This window comes from Muscardinus avellanarius (genome assembly GCF_963383645.1).
Source record: "Muscardinus avellanarius genome assembly, chromosome: 10".
NCBI lineage: Eukaryota > Metazoa > Chordata > Mammalia > Rodentia > Gliridae > Muscardinus > Muscardinus avellanarius.
The window spans coordinates 109,617,055-109,637,660 of NC_137796.1; the positions used below are offsets into that span (position 1 = coordinate 109,617,055).

The window sequence follows — 20,606 nt, forward strand, 5'->3', positions numbered from 1 at the left end:
TTTTATTTGGAAACAAGGTCTCACTAAGTTGCTGAGAGCCTCACTCAGTAGCTGAGGCTGGCTTCGAACCTGTGCGATCCTCCTGTCTCAGCCTCCCAAGCGCGTGAATCACAAGCGTGCGCCACCACGCCCAGCCTCTCTTGGTTTTTGGATGTCACAATTTAAAACACAGTGGTTCCACCAATTGATAGGCCAAAGAAAACACATGGATGTTCTGTCTGGGGGCCCGAGTCCAGGTTTGCACCCTGGCAGAGTGGTGCTGCGGCATGACCACAGCAGTCAGGCCGAGGATGGGGTCCTAGGACGCTGCAGGGCGAGGGGCCTGAAGAATCACTCGCTCCCCACCCCGCGGCCCTCTCCTGCCACAGGTGAGGTCGCGGGAAGGAGGGCCCCTGCTCGGATTCTGCAGTTAACTGCCGCTCGCCCCTCCCCCTCACCACACCCACCAGGGCCTGCAGCTCCCGCGGGGCCTCCACCAGGTGCCACCCAAGCCCAGTTTGCTCTGGGCCTGCCCCGCCCTCCTCCCTCCCGCAGAAGCTGCCTGCCCTGCCCGTGCAGCCTGGGCCTCTGTCTGTTCGTCTGTCTGTGTCTATGTCCCTTTCTCTCTTTCTCTCTCTGGCTTTCTCTCTGCCTCTGGCAACCCTGCGTGTGTCCCCTGGGGGGAAGCTGCCTCGCAAGACCCCTCCCCAATACCCAACTGGGATATGACCCAAATGCCCACCCCGCTTCCTATGGCCCCTTCCAGGTTGACATACGCGTCTGGGCAGAAAGCCCCCCCCCCCCCCCGTGGCCCTGGCTGGGCTGCGGTGGAAAGGCTGGTGCCTCTGGCTGGAGGTTCAGGTCTCTCTGGCCTTGGTCCTCGGGCTTCGGGCAGATCAGGGATAACAGGGTGTGGAGAGGCTGGCCCCAAAGTGCAGGAACGAGGGCTCAGGTGGCCTCCCTGGGCCCAACGACAGGTCCCTCTCCCACCCCCGCAGCCGCGGGCATCCGTGAGCGCAGGAACATGGACCTCCTTAGGGCATCCCCCTCGCCCTGCTCCTCGCGGCCCTCCAGCCCCAGGACCCCGCCCTGCGAGAGGCCGGGCTCCGTGGGCATTGAGGCAGTGCTGGACCAGCTGAAGATCAAGGCCATGAAGATGGGGTTTGAGTTCAACATCATGGTGGTGGGTGAGTGGGGGAGACGTCACGGGGCGGGACCCATGGACAAAACCCATGGGCCTGAGCCTGTCACCTCACCAGCCCGGTCCCGCGTCCCTGTCTGTCAAGGGGGCCCGATTTCAGCACCTCACAGGACTGTTAGAACTGAAAACCCGGCAAGACAGACAAAATTCTAGCTGCACATGGAGGTGCATGCCTGTCTCCCAGTACTTGGGAGGCTGAGGCAGGAGGATTGTGGATTTGAAGTCCACCTCGGCAGCTTAGCGAGACCCTGCTCAATCCCCAGCACCAAAAAAAGGAGTTTTCAGTCCTCAGCCCCAGCAACTTAAGGAGACCCATTTCAATATAAAAAACAAAAAGGGCTGCAGGTGCAACTCAGAAGTAGAATGCCAAGCCGGGCGTGGTGATACACACTTGTAACCCCAGTGTTTAGGAGGCTGAGAGAGGACAGCCTCAGCAAGCAGCGAGACGCTCATCAACCTAGCGAGATCCTGCTTCCAAATAAGAAATCAAATTGAGTTGAGGGTGTAGCTTGAAGGTAGAATGCCTCTGAGTTCAATCCCTAGTACCACACACACACACACACACACACACACACGCACGCACACACACACACAGTTTGAGCGATCCTGCCTAGGCCGGCACCTTTACTTGCTCCCTCTCAGGGCAGAGCGGGCTGGGCAAGTCCACCATGGTGAACACGCTGTTCAAGTCCAAAGTGTGGAAGTCGGCCCCGCCGGGCCTGGGGCTGCCCACGCCCCAGACGCTGCAGCTGCACTCGGTGACACACGGTGAGTAAGCCCCGGCTGCGCCCCGGGCCCGGCCGACCCCTGCCGTGCGCTCTCCCTCCACAGTCATCGAGGAGAACGGTGTGAAACTGAAGCTGACCGTCACCGACACGCCGGGCTTCGGGGACCAGATCAACAACGACAAGTGGTGGGTGCGGGTGCCGGGGGGCGGGGAGGGGGGACAGCCGCCCAACTGCCCGCTCCGCCCGCCCCAGCCGGCTCGGCCTCGGTTTCCTGCCTGTCTCGGGAGAGACCTCGGTTGCTATGTGAGGCCTCTGCTTGCTGTCTGCAGGAAGCCTCAGTAAGGGCCAGGGCACCGCAGAGGTCAAGCCTGCGCTCCATCCCGCATCAGAGCTCCCGGTTGGGCCGCCTCCTAGCTGTGCGGGCCGGGGCTGCTCTCGGAAGCTCTCTGAGCCTTTGTTTCCTTGGCTGCCACCCTGGGGTGGTGCCACCCAGCCTGTGTTTATGTCCTAGGCTCTCACTGACTGAGTTGAAGGACACACATGCAGACCCAGGAGCAGCTGTATCACTGAGCAATATGGGCCCCTTGTGCAAACCATTAAGAAAGTTAGGCCCAGCCGGGCATGGGACGCACGCTTGTCATCCCAGCATTTGGGAGGCTGAGACCAGAGGATCGCAGTTCGCAGACAGCCTCAGCTACTTAGTGGGGCCCTTTGCAACTCAGTGAGACCCTGTTTCAAAATAAAGAATAAAAAATAGGGCAGGGGGTGTAGCTCGGAGGTTGAATGTCCCTGGGTTCCATCCCCAGACCTGCAAAAAAAAAAAAAAAGAATGTTAAGACCATAGCTGGGCACAGTGGTGCAGGCCTGTGAGGAGGCCGAGGCAGGAGGATCACAAGTTCGAAGCTGGTCTGGGCAACTTAGCCAGACCCTGTTTCAAAATGAAAAAGTAAAAACAAAAGGGCTGGCCAGGCATGGTGGCGCACGCTTGTAATCCCTGCTCTTGGGAGGTGGAGACAGGAGGTTAGCGCAGGTTCGAAAACCCCTCACTGGCTTAAGAGACCCTGTTTCCAAATTAAAAAAAAAAAAAAATAGGTCTGGGAGTGTAGCCCGGAGGTAGAAGGGTTCCATCGCCAGTACCACCAAAAAAAAAAAAAAAAAAAAAGGGCTGGGAATTTGAGTCCGTGAGACAGTGCTTGTCTAGCATGCGTGAGGCCCTGGGTTCCATCTCCAATACCACAAGAATAAATAAATCTTTTTTTTTTTTTTTCTCGGTACTGGGGATGGAACCCAGGGGCATTGTACCTCCGAGCTACACCCCTATCCCTATTTTTCAGTCTTTTATTTTTGAAACAGGGTCTCACTGAGTTGTGAAGGGCCTCCCTAAGTAGCTGAGGCTGTCTGCAAACCGCGATCCTCCAGTCTCCCCCTCCCGAATGCTGGGATCACGAGCTTGCGCCACCATGCCCGGCTATAGATCACTTTTTTAACTTTTTAAGGACTGTCTGGCTGCTGTGCTGACCCAGCTGGAAGGGAAGGGACCGAGGGGGACAGCAGAACTCGCAGGTCTCTTGAGACAGTCAGCCTGCAAGAGTCACTGGTGGCTGGGCCGGGCTGGCCCAGCTGTCTCAGTTAATGCTCCCCCCGGCTTACAAAGCAGACAGACAAGGAAGCCAAGGCCTCGGGCCGAGAATGGCAGGGCGTCTCTTTAATGATGGATGGGGGTGAGGGTCAGCAATCAGGTGACCAAGTGGTCCTTGGCAAAGCAGGACCCTGGCCACCCTAGGGGCGGGCCGCCCCAGGGCAGGGAGCAGGCGCAGCTCCCGGGCCCGCGCTCAGGGGAGGCGTCTCCGCCCCAGCTGGGACCCCATCCTGGGCCACATCAACCAACAGTACGAGCAGTACCTGCAGGAGGAGATTCTCATCACCCGGCAGCGCCACATCCCCGACACCCGGGTCCACTGCTGCGTCTACTTCGTGCCGCCCACTGGGCACTGGTGAGGTGGCCGGGGGCGGGGGACACCGCACAGGGCAGAGACAAGCAGGGGGCTCCCAGGGTGCTGACTTCCGCTCACTCACACATCGCCACTGCCGTTGCCGCTGCCACCTCTGCCCCGCCTGCCCGGGCAGCCTGCGGCCCCTGGACATTGAGTTCCTGCAGCGGTTGTGCCGGACTGTGAACGTGGTGCCCGTAATTGCCCGGGCTGACAGCCTCACCGTTGAGGAGCGAGAGGCCTTCAGGAGCAGGGTGATCTGGGTGCCCAAGGCAGGGCCGGGGTCAGTGTGGCAGAGGGCAGAGTGGGCAGGGCAGGCTGGATCGCCTGTGTTTGATCCCCAGATCCAGCAAGACCTGAGAAATCACTGTATTGACGTGTACCCACAGAAGTGCTTTGATGAGGACATCAACGACAGGATCCTCAACAGCAAGATCCGGGTAAGAAGCTGTGGGGAGCTGGGCGTGGTGGTGCACGCCTGTAACCCCAGGACTTGGGAGGCTGAGGTGGGAGGATCGCAGATTCAAGGCCAGACTCAGCAACCTAGCAAGAACTTGTCTCAAAATGAGAAAGAAAGGGCTCGGGGTATAGCTCAGAGGTAGAGTTCACCTGGGTTTAATCCCCAGCACCAGAGGAGGAAGAGGAGTGGAGGAGGAAGAGGAAGAGGAGGAGGAGGAGAGGGAGATATACAAAAGGCTTTAGCACACAAAAAGGCGCCTGTCATTCATTATGGAAACACAAATCAAAATCCCAGTGAGCGCCCACACCCATTGAGGTGGTGTCCAGGTCAGTTTTCCGTTGCTGTAACAAAACACCTGAGGCTGGGTAATTTATAAAGGTTTGTTTGGTTGTATCGGGAAGCCGGGTGTTCAGGATAGGTTGCCCTTATCTGCTTGGATTCTGGTGAGGTCCTCCTGCTGGCCATGCATGGTGGGGACTTAGAAGGACAAACGGGTGTGTGCAAAGAGTGGTCAAGTGGCCAGAGAGGAAACTGAGGAAGCCTAGCTCACTTTATAGCAACGCTACTTACAAAGTCACCTGTTTTAGCCCTCGCCATAACCTCTCAAGGGGATTCCTGACTCTATACAGGGGAGAGGCTTACTGTTAGCAAGATTACTGTTTTCTTTTTAGTGGTGCTGGGATGGCAGCCAGGGCCCTCACACACTTAGCATACGTCCTACCACGGAGCCGCACCCCTGCCCCATGACTGTTACTGCTACGGTCATTAACAGGGAGGCAGTTTCCGAGGGTCACTCTGCTAACCTCTCCCTACACTGAGCACTGCGCCAGTGTTCACAAAGCCCTCCACCGTGCGGGTGGTCTGCCCATCTCACGGACAAAACAGTGGAGGTGGGAATTCGACGTTGTATCTTCAGACCCCTTGGAATTTCAGTGCTCCTTCCCCGCCGTTCCCTCCCCACCAACGACAGAGCCTCGGCCTACTCCTGCCTAGGTCCTTCTGTCCCCTCAAAGCCATCCCGCTGCCCGCTCCCTTCCCTAGGAGCGCATCCCCTTTGCTGTGGTCGGGGCCGACCGAGAGCACATGATCAACGGGAGGTGCGTCCTGGGCCGCAAGACCAAGTGGGGCATCATCGAAGGTCAGTGCAGGGACTCGGGGGCGGCGTGGGCGAGGAGGGGTGGGAGCCAAAGCTCCTGGGCTCCATCCCCAATACTGCAAAAATAATAATGATGATGATGGTGGTGGTGGTGGTGGTGATGGTGGTGGTGATGGTGGTGATGATGGTGATGGTGGTGATAATGGTGATGATGGTGGTGGTGATGATGATGATGATGATGGTGGTGGTGGTGATGGTGATGATGGTGATGATGATGATGATGGTGATGATGGTGGTGGTGATGATGATGGTGATGATGATGGTGGTGGTGATGATGATGGTGATGATGATGGTAGTGATGATGAGGATGGTGATGGTGATGGTGGTGGTGGTGGTGATGATGATGGTGATAGTGATGATGGTGATGGTGGTGGTGATGATGAGGATGGTGATGGTGATGGTGGTGATGGTGGTGATGATGGTGATGGTGGTGATGATGATGGTGATGATGAGGATAGTGATGGTGGTGGTGGTGGTGATGATGAGGATGGTGATGGTGATGGTGGTGGTGGTGGTGATGGCGATAATGATGGTGATGATGGTGATGATGGTGGTGATGATGATGGTGATAATGGATGGTTCAACAACTATTGTGCCAGGACACAATGAATGAATGAATGAATGAGTGAGTGAGCCATGGTAGGGGAAGTGGGACAAGACAGAAACGCAGGGAAGGGCAGTGGTGGGCATCAGTATACAGCAGGTGCTTACTGGGTGCTGGCTGAGGGCCGGGCATCCGCCATGGCCACACTCTGCCTTGTGGCTTGCAGTGGAGAACATGGCACACTGCGAGTTTCCTCTCCTGCGAGACCTGCTCATCCGGTAAGGCCCAGGGCCGGGAGGCAGGGAGGGGGCTCTGGCCCCCGTGGCTGGGGCTGACCTGCTCCCGTCGCCCAGCTCCCACCTGCAAGACCTGAAGGACATCACCCACAACGTCCACTATGAGAACTACCGTGTAGCCAGGCTCAACGCCAGCCACCTGCTGCCCCGCGGGCCGGGCTGGGTGAACCTGGCCCCTGCCCCCACCCGGCAGCTGACCAGCCCTGGGCCCTCGAAGGTCCGCAGGCGGGTCCAGGAGGACCCTAGGGATGAGTTCTGAGCACCTGCCGGGCAGCCAGCCCCCGACGCATCCCTGCGCAGCTGGGCACCCATTCTCGGTGGCCATTGATTTGTGAAAAGGCGCTGTGTAAATGGCTTCTTTGTGCGAGCCTCAAATAAAAGTACGGTTCTCCTTTAAGTAATAGCATGAGACAGTCCTTGGGAGCACCTCCCCTCCACCCCAGAGCCGGAGCCACTCTCCAAACTGGGCTCCCACATCCGTGTCGACCTCTCTGGACCCAGGGCTGGCCCACAGACACTAAACTCTCCATCTCTGGTGGCCTGGCCTTAGGCTGCGGTCCCTGAACTCTGAGCCGCATGGGCGGGCCCTGGGTGCCGCTTTGCCACATCCTGGCAGTCCAGCGTGGTAAGCACACAGCTCCAACCTTGGTGTCTGGCCAGGATGCTGGGGAAATCCTGGCAGTAGCTCAGTGGCAGTGCACTTGCTGAGCATGTGCGAGGCCCTGGGTTCATGCCCCATACCGCAAACATATACAAAAGCTTTCCCCCTTTATGTTCTGAATCTCAGTTATTTGGTCAGGGCAGTGGACAGCTGGCCACACAGCCCATCGTCAACAGCCTTGTAGAGGTGGCATCTTGCTACAAAGAGGTTGAGACACTGTCCTGGGCCATAGCGCATCCCCCAGTTTAAGGTTAGCCCTAGGCGATACGGCAATATCAGCGATATGTCCAGAGCACACGCCCTTTGGCTCAGCAATTGCATGTCTAGGAATGGATAGTAGAGGTAGACTGGGCGAGTCTCAGCGCCAGCTCTACTACTGACATTGAGGCTGGATCATTCTTTGCTGTGTGTGTGTGTGTGTGTGTGTGTGTGTGTGTGTGTGTGTCCTGTGCAATGTAGGGTGTTTAGCAGCATCCCTGTCCTCCACCCACTAGATTCAAATAGCAACTCCCCCACTGTGACAACTAAACACTACCGCGACATGTCCCTGGGGTGTGCGGTCTCCCCAGCTGGGAACTGCTGTCTCCGTCAACATTCTCACTGCTGTGATCCAAACAACTGACCACTGAAGTTGGAGGAAGGAAGACTTATTTGTTCACCATTTCCAGAGATTTGGGGGTTCAGTCCATGTCAGGCTGGGTCTGCAGAACTCAGGGCATGGCAACGGGAAGCAGAGGGAGGGAGAGAGCGAGTGCTCAGTCCTCACATCATGGGGGCCAGAAGCAAGAGAACAAGCAAGGGATTCAAGGACCCAGCACAGTCCCTGTGGCCGCACCCAGGGACCCAGCTCCTCCAGCCACACCCACGGGCCCAGGTGACCACCCAGTAAGTCCATGACAGTGGCTTCATCTGCCGAGGGGACTACAGCCCTCATGACCTAATGACCTAATCACATCAACGTTTTTTTTTATATACTGGGAATTGAACCCAGGGGCATTCTACCTCTGAGACACGCCCCATCCCAGTTTTATTTTTTTATTATGAAACAGCATCTCATTATGTTTCAGAGGCCTCACTAAGTTGCTGAGGTTGGGCACAAACCTGCAATCCTCCCATCTCAGCCTCCCAAGTACCGGGATCACAAGTGTGTGCCACTGGAAACAGACGCCAGTGCCTGGGTTGGAGGAGGGCTCACCCGCGGACCTCACAGGGCCCTGTGAGGGCTTCTGGGTGGTTTCAGTCCCTTGTAAAAAAGATGCTTATCAGCCAGGCGTGATAGTGCACACTTGTAATCCCCGCGCTTGGGAGGTGGAGACAGGAGTATCGCGTAGGTTCGAAGCCAGCCGAGCTGGCTTACGAGACCCTATTTCCAAATAAAAATATAAAATAGGTCTGGGAGTGTAGCCCAGAGGCAGAAGGGTTTCCAAGAACCCCAGTACCACCAAAAAATAATAAATAAATAAATAAATAAATAAACAAATAATGCTTACCAATCCGACCTGTTGCTGCGGTGGCACATGCTTCTAATCCCAGTACTTGGGAGCCTGAGACAGAAGGATCACAGATCCATGGCCAGCCTCAGCAACTTAGTGAGGCCGTCCACAGCTTAGTGAGATTCCTTTCCAAAATAAAAATGAAATAGGGTTGGGAGTTACCGAAGACCAGCGCCGGCCAATTCAGGGTTCTCGAAGGTGGGAGAGGAGTCGCAGTGTGAGGGGATGAGAGACGGCGTTTTCAGAAGCATGACTCTGCCATTCAGAGTCGATGCTTTATTTTCATATGCTTTTACACAGAAGTATTTGGTATTAACAGCTTTTGGCAAAGCATACTTTTAGTACACCTGGGTACATTTTGCACTCTACCTGAAACAATTCGACCTGCCCGATGAGCCCATATCCCAATACCATGGTTGGAAAAACACTCAGAATTATCCAAATTAACGTCACACAATTCATTCGTGTTGTCCAGCCGCAAAAATCAATTCTGTTCTTATTATTAACCTAACAATGGAGCTCTGCAAAGCACATTAAAACTAAAGCTGAAACAAAAGTAGAAAAGAATACAACAATGCCGGGCGTGGTGGCGCACGCTTGTAATCCCCGCGCTTGGGAGGCGGAGACAGGAGGATCGCGCAGGTTCGAAGCCAGCTGCGCTGGCGTAAGAGACCCTGTTTCAAAAATATAAAATAGGTCTGGGAGTGTAGCCCGGAGGTAGAAGGGCTTCCAGGAACCCCACCAAAAAAAAAAAAAAAAAAAAAAAAGAATACAACAGACTTTTCCATTAGAAAGGACACAAAGATTATTTAAAAAATCTTTAAAGGACACAAAACATCTTACTTTTATATTTCATATTTCAAAATACTGCATATACATTTTCTTTTCTCCTAAAACCTGTTTAATTATCTTTTCAATGAGTTATTTTGATCCTTGGTCAGAAAACATCAAACGAGGGCCCTGCCTGGCTGTACTCCATCACACATAATAAACTTAAACTAAACTTATCCTTCTATTTCTACTTCTAAAAATAACTGCTAATATTAATCTGCTATTTTTTTTGTGGTACTGGGGGAGGAACCCAGGGGCTTTCTACCTCTGGGCTACACTCCCAGACCTGTTTTATATTTTATTTGGAAACAGGATCTCACTAAGTTGCTGAGAGCCTCACTCAGTATTTGAGGCTGGCTTCGAACCTGCGCGATCCTCCTGTCTCAGCCTCCCAAGCGTGGGGATTACAAGCGTGCGCCACCACACCCGGCTCTATTATCTGCTATTTTAACCACTAAATATCTTATTAATTTATTCTAACCTAACCACCAAATCCACACTAACTCTATTTTTCTAATATACAATGTCTATACCTATTTTTCTATAATATCTATTACATTATTAACTAAGAAAATTATTTTGTGCTTTAGTGAGCAGGCGCCAGGGAGGTCCCTCCTACCTAACCTTTCTACAAGTCTATTTTCATGCCCAAACCTATTTTTCTAAACTTTTTCCATCCATTCCCCATCCTATATCATTCCTATATAGGGTGGGGAGAGATATGCACTGATTAGCTCTGGCCCCTGAATTGACAACCATGGACGCTCTTTAACCATAAAAGCTGACAGTTAATTTTGCAGGTGTCCCGTCCATCATTTCCTCAAATGACTCCGTATCTATAACCTGGAAACCAAGCCCGCAGGGCATTCTACCTTCAGCTATTCCCTGTGACTTTTTCTTTCTTTTTCTTTTTCTTTTTCTTTTCTTTCTTCCTTTCTTTTTTCATTTCTTTTGTGACACTGGGGATTGAACCCAGAGGCATTCTACCTCTGAGCTAAACTCCCATCCATATTTTATTTCTTATTTGGAAACAGGGTCTCACTAAGTTAAGGAGGGCCTCACTAAGTCGTCGAAGCTGGCTTCAAACCTGCGACCCTCCCTTCTCTGGTTCCCAAGTCCTGGGATTACAAGTGTGCACCACCACTCCCATCTTGTTTTCCTTTTTTTTTTTTTTTTTTTTTTCGGGTCTAGGGATGGAACCCAGGGGCATTTGACATCCGAGCTACACCCCCTGCCCTATTTTTTATTCTTTATTTTGAAACCGGGTCTCACTGAGTTGCAAAGGGCCTCACTAAGTAGTTGAGGCTGTCCGCGAACTGCGATCCTCCGGTCTCAGCCTCCCAAATGCTGGGATTACAAACGTGCGCCACCATGCCCGGCTTGTTTTCCTTTTTTATTTTGTAATAGGGTCTGGCTAGTTGCAGAGAGTCTCACTAAGTTACTAAGGTTGGCCTCGTACCTGTAATCTTCCTGTCTCAGCCTCCCAAGTACTGGGATTAAAAGTGTATGTCACTGGACATGATGGCACACGCTTGTAATCTCAGCATTTGGGAGGCTGAGATTGGAGGATTGCAGTTTGCCAACAGCTTCAACCACTTAGGCCCTCTGCAACTCAGTGAGACCCTGTTTCAAAATAAAGGATAAAAAATAGGGAGTGTAACTTGGACATAGAACCCCCATGGATTCAATCCCTAGTATCATAAAAAAAAAGAATTTTATTTTAAAAATAGCTGGGGTTGGAGCCAGGCATTTTAGAGCACATTTATAATCCCAGCATTCAGGAGGTTGAGACAGGAGGATCGTGGTTTGCAGCCAGCCTCAGCTACTACTTAGTGAGGCCCTTTGCAACTCAATGAGACCCTGTTTCAAAATTAAGAATAAAAAGTTGGGGGTCGAGCCGGGTGTGGTGGCGCACGCTTGTAATCCCCACGCTTGGGAGGCAGAGACAGGAGGATCGGCAGGTTCTCGAAGCCAGCAGCACGCGCTGGCTTAGGAGACCCTGTTTCCAAATAAAAATGTAAAAATAGGTCTGGGAGTGTAGCCCGGAGGTAGAAGGGCTTCGAGAAACCCCAGTACCACCAAAAAAAAAAAGTAGGGGGTGACTTCATTCCAGGCCACCCTCTCATACTATCCCTGGATAGTATGGGCTGTAACTATCTTCTGTATTTTTATCTTTTTAATAAACTCATTTAAATCTTCAAAAAAAGAATAGAATAAAAAATAGGGCTAAGGGTGTAGCTCGGAGGTAGAACACCCCTGGTTCTAACCCAGCACTACAAAAAAAAAAAAAAAAAGTATGTATCACCGCTTGTTTCTTTCTTTTTTTTTTTTTTTTTTTTTTTTTGTGGTACTGGGGTTCCTGGAAGCCCTTCTACCTCCGGGCTACACTCCCAGACCTATCTTTACATTTTCATTCTTGGAAACAGGGTCTCCTAAGCCAGCACGCACGGCTGGCTTCGAACCTGCGCGATCCTCCTGTCTCTGCCTCCCAAGCGCGGGGATTACAAGCGTACGCCACCACGCCCGCACCGCTCGTCTCTTGATTGGCATATTGGGATGGGCGGCAGAGCCTGGTCTTCCGAGGACCCTGGAGTAGCGCCTTCACCCTAGGACTCCAAAGACAGCTAAAACAAAGGTCCTCCCAGGGCCTGCGCTGCCTCTGCAGACACCAGAGGAGCTTCCTTTCTCTTCTGGCTTCTAGAGCTATGTTCCTTATTTGTGGTCCTTCCTCCATTTTCAAGACCAGAAGCTGAGCGTCTCGTCCTTGTGGCCGCACCGCCTTGTAGGTCAAGCTTCCCTCTGCCTTGGGATTGCACCGCCACCAGGCTACTCCAGGATAATCTCCCCATCTCCTCATCGCGAGTGCAGCCACGCCTGCCAAAGCGCTGTGGTCATACAAGGTAACAACATGTTTACAGTTCCAGAGTCCTGCAACAGCAGCTCTAAAACGGAGCTCCGGAACTTCCTCCTGCTGAGGTCCAGGCAGGAGAGAAGACACAGGGACACACGAGGAACAAAACCAGTGGTCGCCAGGCGAGGCGGTGCACGCTTGTCAACCCAGTGCTTGGGAGGCTGAGACAGGAGGATCGCACAGGTTCAAAGCCAGCCTCAGCTACTGAGTGAGGCTCACCGCACCTTCGTGAGACCCTGTTTCCAAATAAAGTACAAAAAATTAGGTCTAGGGGTGTAGCCCAGAGGTAGAAAGACCCTGGGTTCCATCATAGTACAAGAAAGGAAGGAAGGAAGGAAGGAAGGAAGGAAGGAAGGAAAGGAATAGGGCTGGGGGTGTAGCTCAGAGGTAGAATACCCCTGGGTTCAATCCCAAGTTCCAGGGGGAAAAATTTTTTTAAGAAAATGGCTGTGGGTGTACTTGGAGGTAGAGTGGTCCTGTGCCAAGAAAAGAAAGAAAGAGAAGATTGGCTTCCCTGTTTCCAGGGGACCTGTGCGCCGGTCACTTGTCTGCGCTCCCTTGAGTATGAGGTCACCATTCCAAGGCCAGGCTGCCTTGCTGACTGTGAACACGGTTGTATTGTATGTGTACATATAAATGATGGTATGCTTGTAAAACTGGATGCTGTGCATTCGGGCCACGAACAATCCGTGCAGCATGGATGGCTTCGTGGACCTCTTATAGCAAACCCTAGGGCACCAGAATCCAAGATTCCCGAACTGGGGCCCACAGGCTTCATTCCAGTCTGGGTGGAAGTCATGGAGCCAGAGCTGAGGCCCACTCACCTCGTACTTCTAGACATCTCATGGGTGTTTTATGAACCATCTCTATTAATCCCTGTCAGCGCTCTGAATTCTGAGCTACAACAATCTCTTTATAAATGAACAGGGCAAGGCTTACAGAGGAGATGCAGGGTCCCCCGAGGAGGAAGTGCTGGGTCCAGGATTTGAAACACTGGTCTGGGTACAGACCACAGAGGTCAGCGTGTCTCTACAGCTCTTGGGAACCCATTATTTCTACTCCTCAACATCCGAGTTTAAGATGTTTACAGCTGGGTGTGATACACACTTGTAATTCTAGTACTTGGGAGGCTGAGACAGGAGGATCGCAGACTTGTGGCCAGCCTCGGCAACTTAGCGAGGCCGTCCACAACTTAGTGAGACCCTGTGTCAAGAAAAAAATTAACCAGGCAGGGTGGTGCACGCCTGTAATCTCGGTACTTGGGAGGCTGATGTGGACGTAGAAAGAAGTTGGCAGATGGGGCCGGAGGCCCACGGTGGAAAAGCTTCATTTCCTGAGTTAACAGATGCTAACTGGCTTCCAAAACTTCTAAAAAGACTAGACCTCCCAAATGTCAAGTGATAATGAGATCAGAAGCCTCCTGAGAGTGACCAGAGCTTCACAAGGCTCCAGTTGTTCCTAACGATTAAAAAAAAAAAAAATCCCAGGAGATTTCCCAGACAGTCCAGGAAATAGCATCTGAAACCCTAACCGAGAGGAGACTCAGCCGGGCGTGGTGGCGCACGCTTGTAATCCCAGCATTTGGGAGGCTGAAACAGGAGGATCGCGGTTCACGGACAGCCTCGGCTACTTAGTGAGGCCCTCCGCAACTCAGTGAGACCCTGTTTCAAAACAAAGAATAAAAAATAGGGCTGGAAGCCAGGTGTGGTGGCGCACGCTTGTAATCCCAGCATTTGGGAGGCTGAGACCTGGAGGATCAGTTTGTGGACAGCCTCAGCTACTGAGGCCCTCTGCAACTTAGTGAGACCCTGTTTCAAATTAAAAAGAATAAAAAATAGGACAGGGAGTGTAGCTCGGAGGTTGAATGCCCCTGGGTTCCATCCCCAGGCCTGCAAGAAAGAAAGAAAGAAAAAGAAAGAAAGAAAGAAAGAAAGAAAGAAAGAAAGAAAGAAAGAGGGAAAAAAAGGAAAAAAGAAAAAGAAAAATAGGCCTGGAGGTGTAGCTCAGAGGTAGAATGTCCCCGGGTTCCATCCCCAGTACCACAGGGAAAAACAATATTTGGCAGGAACCCAAAGCCTCTCATGTGCTAGGCAAGCGCTCTCTACCACTGAGCCACACCCCAGCCTTGTTTTTTGTCTGTGTGTGTGTGTGTGTGTGTGTGTGTGTGTGTGTGTGTGCGCGTGTGTGTGTGTGTGTGTGTGTTTTCCTCATTTGTTCCAATTGGTCTGATTTTGATCCTGGGACCCAATGGTTGTGGTCTAGTTTTAATTCTTATTTATTTTTTATATGTGTGGCACTGGGGATTGAGCTCCAGGTCATTTTACCTGTAAGCTATACCCTCGGCCCTGTACTATTTTATTTATTTATTTACTTACTTACTTACTTACTTAGTTACTTATTGCAGAACTGAGGATCCAGCCCAGGGGCATTCTACCTCTGAGCTACACTTCCAGTCCTATTTGTGTGTGTGTGTGGGGGGGGTCTAGGGATAGAACCCAGGGGCATTTGAGCTACACCCCCTGCCCTATTTTGTATTTTTATTTTGAAACCGGGTCTCACTAAGTTGCAGAGGGCCTCACTAAGTAGCAGCTGAGGCTGTGAACCTCGATCCTCCAGGTCTCAGCCTTCCGAATCCTGGGATTACAAGTGTGTACCACCATGCCTACCTCCGGCCCTATTTTTTTTATTCTTTAATTTGAAACCGGGTCTCAGTAAGTTTCTGAGGCCTCACTAAGTAGCTGAGGCTGGCCTTCAACCTACAATCCTCCTGTCTCAGCCTCCCAAGTTCTGATATTACAAGCGTGTGCCACCAAGCCCGGCTTCTAATTTTGTTTAGATACAGGATCTCCGTAGGCTAATGAGAGTCTCACTACTTACTGAGGCTGTCCTCCAGCTGCCATCCTCCGGTCTCAGCCTCCCACGTACTGGGATTACAGGCGTGCGCCCCACGCCCGGCTAGGCAGGCTCTTCTAATTGCCTGGTACCATCTGGTCCCTTCCTTTGGTGCCACTCGCCCCCCTCACCCTTCATCTGACTGCTCTTGGAATTTGCTTGCACTGGTTGTTCTTGGAAATTGGCCCACAGAAGGGGCTGAAGTTTAATTTTAACATGTACTGTCCCTGCCTGGCCACTGTCACCGCTGTATATTATTAACCTTCTCTGTTTCTGATTTTTAGATGCCCCCCCCCCCGGTACTGGGAATGGAACATCCCTGGTCCTATTTTTTAGTCTTTATGTATTTTGAAACAAGGTCTCACTGAGTTGCAAAGGGCCTCACTAAGTAGCTGAGGCTGTCCGAGAACTGTGACCCTCCTGTCTCAGCCTCCCAAATTCTGGGATTACAAGCGTGTGTCACCAAGCCCAGCTCAAGGGTTTTTTTTTTGTTTTGTTTTGTTTTTAGAGTTAGTTAATTTGCAAAGAGTCTCCTGTTTTGGCTTTGAGGGGGAGAGGGGGCCGCATCTGGTCCTGGGCTTCTTGGTAGAGTCCGCAGGTGAGAGCAGGAGCACCGTGATCCAGTTCCGCAACCTAAACTTAATTTATTTTTGTAGTACTGGGGGTTGAACCCAGGGCATTCTACCTCTGAACTACATCTCTAACTCTCTTTTGATTTATTTACTTACTTACTTATTTATTATTTATTTATGTGGCATTGGGGATTGAACCCGGGGGCATTTTACCTCTGAGCCACACCCCAGGCCTATATTTTTATTCTTTATTTTGTTTTGTTTTGTTTTGTTTCTGGTGGTACTGGGGGGGGGGGTGGAACTCAGAGGCTTTTCTACCTCCGGGCTATACTCCCAGACCCATTTTCTATTTTATTTGGAATCAGGGTCTCACTAAGTTGCTGAGAGCCTCACTAAGTAGCTGTGGCTGGCTTCGAACCCGTGCGATCCTCCTGTCTCCGCCTCCCAAGTGCGGGGATTACAAGCGCGCCCGGCTTATTCTTTATTTTGAAACAGGGTCTCACTAAGTTGCGCAGGGCCTCACCAAGTAGCCGAGGCTGTCCCCGAACCTGTGGTCCTCTCCCTTGTCTCAGCCTCCCAAGTGCTGGGACTGCAAGCGTGTGTCAGCACGCCCAGCTCAGTGGCCTAAGCTTCAGAAGCACTGTTTCTGTGGCATGCACGTGGACGGCACTGAAGGCATCTGAACTGTGTGATGCTGCCCATAAAAATACTTCAGGTCTGCTGAAAGACCCCCGCAGAGGGGAGACCCTCAAGCCTTGGGATTAGCGACGCCAAGTACCCACGAGAGACTTATCCTTGATGCAATGTGCAAAAGGTTTATTAAGGAGCCAGTGCGCACTGGGGTCATCTCATGACTCACGCAGGAGCTGAGATCGACCCCGAGCGCTAGGGGCTGGGATTATTTAAAGGGAAAAACCGCAAGCTGGGGAGGGGATTGGGCCGGATTACATGCATCACAGGAAAATTACATTTGAAAAGCACATTCTGGGGTCAAACGTTGGACAAGATGCTAGGTGTGTCCATCTTGTAGTCAGCAGATTTCTGGAACAAGGCGGGCTGACCTGGGGGTCATACTGACCTGGGGGGGGTCACATATTTTTTTTTATCACTGTACCCTTAATCATGATGTTTCCTAAGCTTGTACTTTTCAAACTGCAGCAGAAATATGTCCTAAGCTTGCACTTTTAACCCGTAGCAGAAAGATTTCTCCAATCTGCACTTTAACAGGAATGAGGAACTATTTGCTCTGCATTTGGCTAGTTGCTGGGGGCTTATAATTTTTCATTAGGGTCTTACACTGCTACGTACGGGAAAGGAGAGACGTTCAGTTCTTGCCAATAGGATTGAAGCACCGTGGATGGTGCTAAAAGGAAAACTTCATAAATCATATGCAGCAGTTTATTTTTTGAGCAAAGAATGATCCGTGTGTATCAGGCAGTACTCAGCACCAGAAAGGGTTCAGAGAGCTCCCTCTGCAACAGCGGTATTTATAGACATACAAGGAAGTAGAGGACAGAAAGAGTTTGATTGGTTACAGCTTTGGGCTTTTGCCTTATTTGGACATGGTCCCATCGCTTGGCAGCTTGTGATTGGCTGAAGTTCAGTCTTATAATACTCCTAAATTAGGCTTTCAGTGTGTTTAGATACTAAATTAAGTTCCAGCTCATTGCAGCCTTCTGCCAAATTTAATTTACCAGCAGTATTTGGACAATAATGAAATCACTCAAACTGGGCGTGGTGGTGCATGCTTGTAATCCCTGTATTAGGGAGGCCGAGATGGAGGATCCAGGATTCGCAGCCAGCATCAGCAACTTAGCGAGGCCCTTCTCAACTCAGTGAGACCCTGTTTCAGAATAAAAAATAACATGGGAAGCCGGGCGTGGTGGCGCACGCTTGTAATCCCTGTGCTTGGGAGGCTGAGACAGGAGGATCGCGCAGGTTCGAAGCCAGCCTCAGCTACTTAGTGAGGTTTTCAGCAACTTAGTGAGACCCTGCTTCCAAATAAAGTATAAAATAGGTCTGGGAGTATAGCCCGGAGGTAGAAAGCCTCTGGGTTCCACCCCCAGTACCACCAAAAAAAAAAAAAATAGGGCTGGGGGTATAGCTTGGAGGTAGAATGCCCCTGGGTTGAATCCCCAGCACAATAAATAAATAAATAAATAACCCTAGGAGACTTTCCCTGCAAAGGTCTTGTCTATTATGCCCAGTCAGGAAGATTACAGTGGAGAACAGGGTCCATCAACATCAAAAAAAAAATTTTTTTGGCGGTACTAGGGTTGGAACCAGGGGCATTCTACTTCTTAGCTACACCCCCATTCCTATTTTTTATTCTTTATTTTGAAACAGGGTCTCACTGAGTTGCAGAGGGCCTCGCTAAGTAGCTGAGGCTAGCTGTCAACAGTGATCCTCCTGTCTCAGCCTCCAGAATGCTGGGATTACAAGCGTGCGCCACCACGCCCGATTTTTTTGTGTGTGTGTGGTACTGGGGGTGGAACCCAGAGGCTTTCTACCTCCGGGCTATACTCCCAGCCCTATTTTATATTTTATTTGGAAACAGGGTCTCACTAAGTTGCTGAGAGCCTCACTCAGTAGCTGAGGCTGCCTTCGAACCTGCGCGATACTCCTGTCTCAGCCTCCCAAGCCTGGATTACAAACCTGGGCACCACGCCCGGTTTACCACGCCCGGCTCACCACGCCCGATTTAACACCAGTAATTTGACAATAGGTCAGGTCACTCTTTTTAGTCGGGGGCTGAGCTATCTGGATATCACAGGATTTCAGCAGCGGCCTTGTCCTCTACCCACAAGATGGGAGAACAACTAGTTGTCTCAGCCTCCCAAGTACTGGGATTACAGGTGTGTATCACCATGCTGGGTTTACAGCTTAATTTCTTAAATGACATAAAATATTTGTACTTATTTATGGGTACAGTATCATAGAATTCAATACTTGTACACAATGTGTAATGATAGAATCAGGGTATTTAGCATTTTCATTTCTTCAAATGCTACCCTTTCTCTAGGCTGGGAATTTTCTAACTCTTCCATGAAAGCTTATGTTTAACGTTGAGACCTCTTTCCTGCTCAGTGGAATATTTTTGCGGAGAAAGGATGTGTGCAGGCCCCCCTCTGCTTAACTTAGGTCTGTAAAAACAGAGACTCATCTGGCATTAAATGTTTTTTCTTTTTTCTTTTTTCTTTTTGTGGTACTGGGATGGAACCCAGGGGCATTCAACCTCCCAGCTACAAACAGGGTCTCACTGAGTTGCAGAGGGCCTCACTAAGTAGCTGAGGCTGTCTGCGAACCGAGATCCTCCGGTCTCAGCCTCCGGAATGCTGGGATGACAAGCGTGCCCACCACGCCCGGCTTGGCACTGAGTCTTGACGCATGAGCCTTCTCCTTCCGCTCGGCTTCTACGTCCATCGTGTGCGTGCGTCAGGATGTGCACGTTGATTACTTCCTCAGGGGCCTGTGAAGATGAACACTGACATCCCTTTGAACAGCTGTGTGGTAAAAGCTGCCGATACCCCAACAGGCACCGGTCCCGGGAGTGGGCACCGAACTCACCCTGGGCAGGATCAAGGGCCGGCAGCCTCCCAGGTAGAGCCGGGAGCACCTCGGGATGACTGCGCACAGCAGCTCTGCCCAGCGCCAAGGCCAAAATCAGCGTGACAAATGGCGACCAGCGTGTCTGAGGATGCAGAGAAACCGGGATTCTAGCCCTTAGGCTGGTTTCAAAGACGACCAAGGTAACATCGCTTTAAAAATGCCTGGGAGCCGGGCGTGGTGGCCCACGCTTGTAATCCCAGCATTCGGGAGGCTGAGACAGGAGGATGCGGGTTCGCGGCCAGCCTCAGCTACTTAGGGAGGACCTTTTCAACTCAGTGAGACCCTGTTTCCAAATAAAGAATAAAAAATAGGGCCGGGGGTGTCGCTGGAAGGTGGTATGCCCCTGGGTTCCATTTTCAGTGCCGCAAAATAAAAAGTGCCTTACACACACAAAGACAAGATGTAAATGTCCAAGGGCCCCTCTATCGTGGACTTTTTCAGGCCTATGAGGAGAGGTGTGAAAGGGGACGGCGACCGTCGCCGAGGCAGAGGCACCAGTGCTCCCCTGAGCCGCTCGCCATAGGCGAGAGGGGAACTACCTTCCCCACAATGCCTGCTTGGAGAACTATGCTACCCACAATGCACTTCGAGAGTCCGGTCCTACGGCCCACAGCCAGCGCCGCAATGGCGCGAGGACTACGTTACCCAGAATGCCGCCCTTTCAGCATTACGTTGCCCACAATGCATCTCAAGGGCCCGGGGGGGGGGGGTACCCGGCGCAGCCAATGCGCGAGGACTGCATTACCCAGAACGCCCCGCGCGGACCCGCCCACGTGACCCCGTTCCCACGCGCGTTGGAGGCCGCCGCGGTGCAGACCCGCCTCCCCTCGGCCGGCCGGCTGCCCGCGCTCGCGTTGGCTTCCAGGCCGCAGCTTCCCGGCGCGCCCCGCGCCCCGCGCCCCGCAGCGCTGCCGGTGAGTGCGGGCTCCGGCCCACCTGCCGCGCTTCGCCCCGGCCAGGCCCCGTCCGCGCCCCGGCCTCGGCCGCCGATCGCCGCAGCCAAGGGGTGTGACGGGAAAGCCGGGCAGGGGAGCCCCGCCTTCCCGGGCCTGGAGGTGGAGGGGGCCCCGGGGCCCGTCGGGGCCAGACGTAGGGGTCCGGCACTGAGCTGATTCTTAACTCTTCTCTCGGTGACGTGGGCGTAGGTTTTATTGTTTTGCTTTGTTTGTGGAAGTGGAAATTGAACCCAGGGACAATCTTATCTCCGAGCTGCACCCACAGGCCTTTTTGGTTTTGTTTTGTTTTGAGACAGTGTGTCCCCAGGTTTTTGAGAGTCTCTGAG

The 20,606-nt window shown here is 52.1% G+C and overlaps 1 protein-coding gene across 1 annotated transcript; it reads left to right on the top strand.

Annotated features, from left to right (window-relative positions):
* Nucleotides 1-1,003: 1,003 nt before the first annotated feature.
* SEPTIN12 (septin 12) lies at nt 1,004-20,436 on the top strand (the record flags this gene model as incomplete). The annotated part of the gene is made up of 11 exons (XM_080703963.1): nt 1,004-1,166; nt 1,823-1,948; nt 2,012-2,093; nt 3,765-3,902; nt 4,036-4,153; nt 4,244-4,339; nt 5,401-5,497; nt 6,286-6,337; nt 6,413-6,572; nt 19,766-19,779; nt 19,848-20,436. The coding sequence occupies 11 exons, from the start codon at nt 1,004-1,006 to the stop codon at nt 20,434-20,436; spliced, it is 1,635 nt and encodes a 544-aa protein (XP_080560089.1).
* Nucleotides 20,437-20,606: the final 170 nt, after the last annotated feature.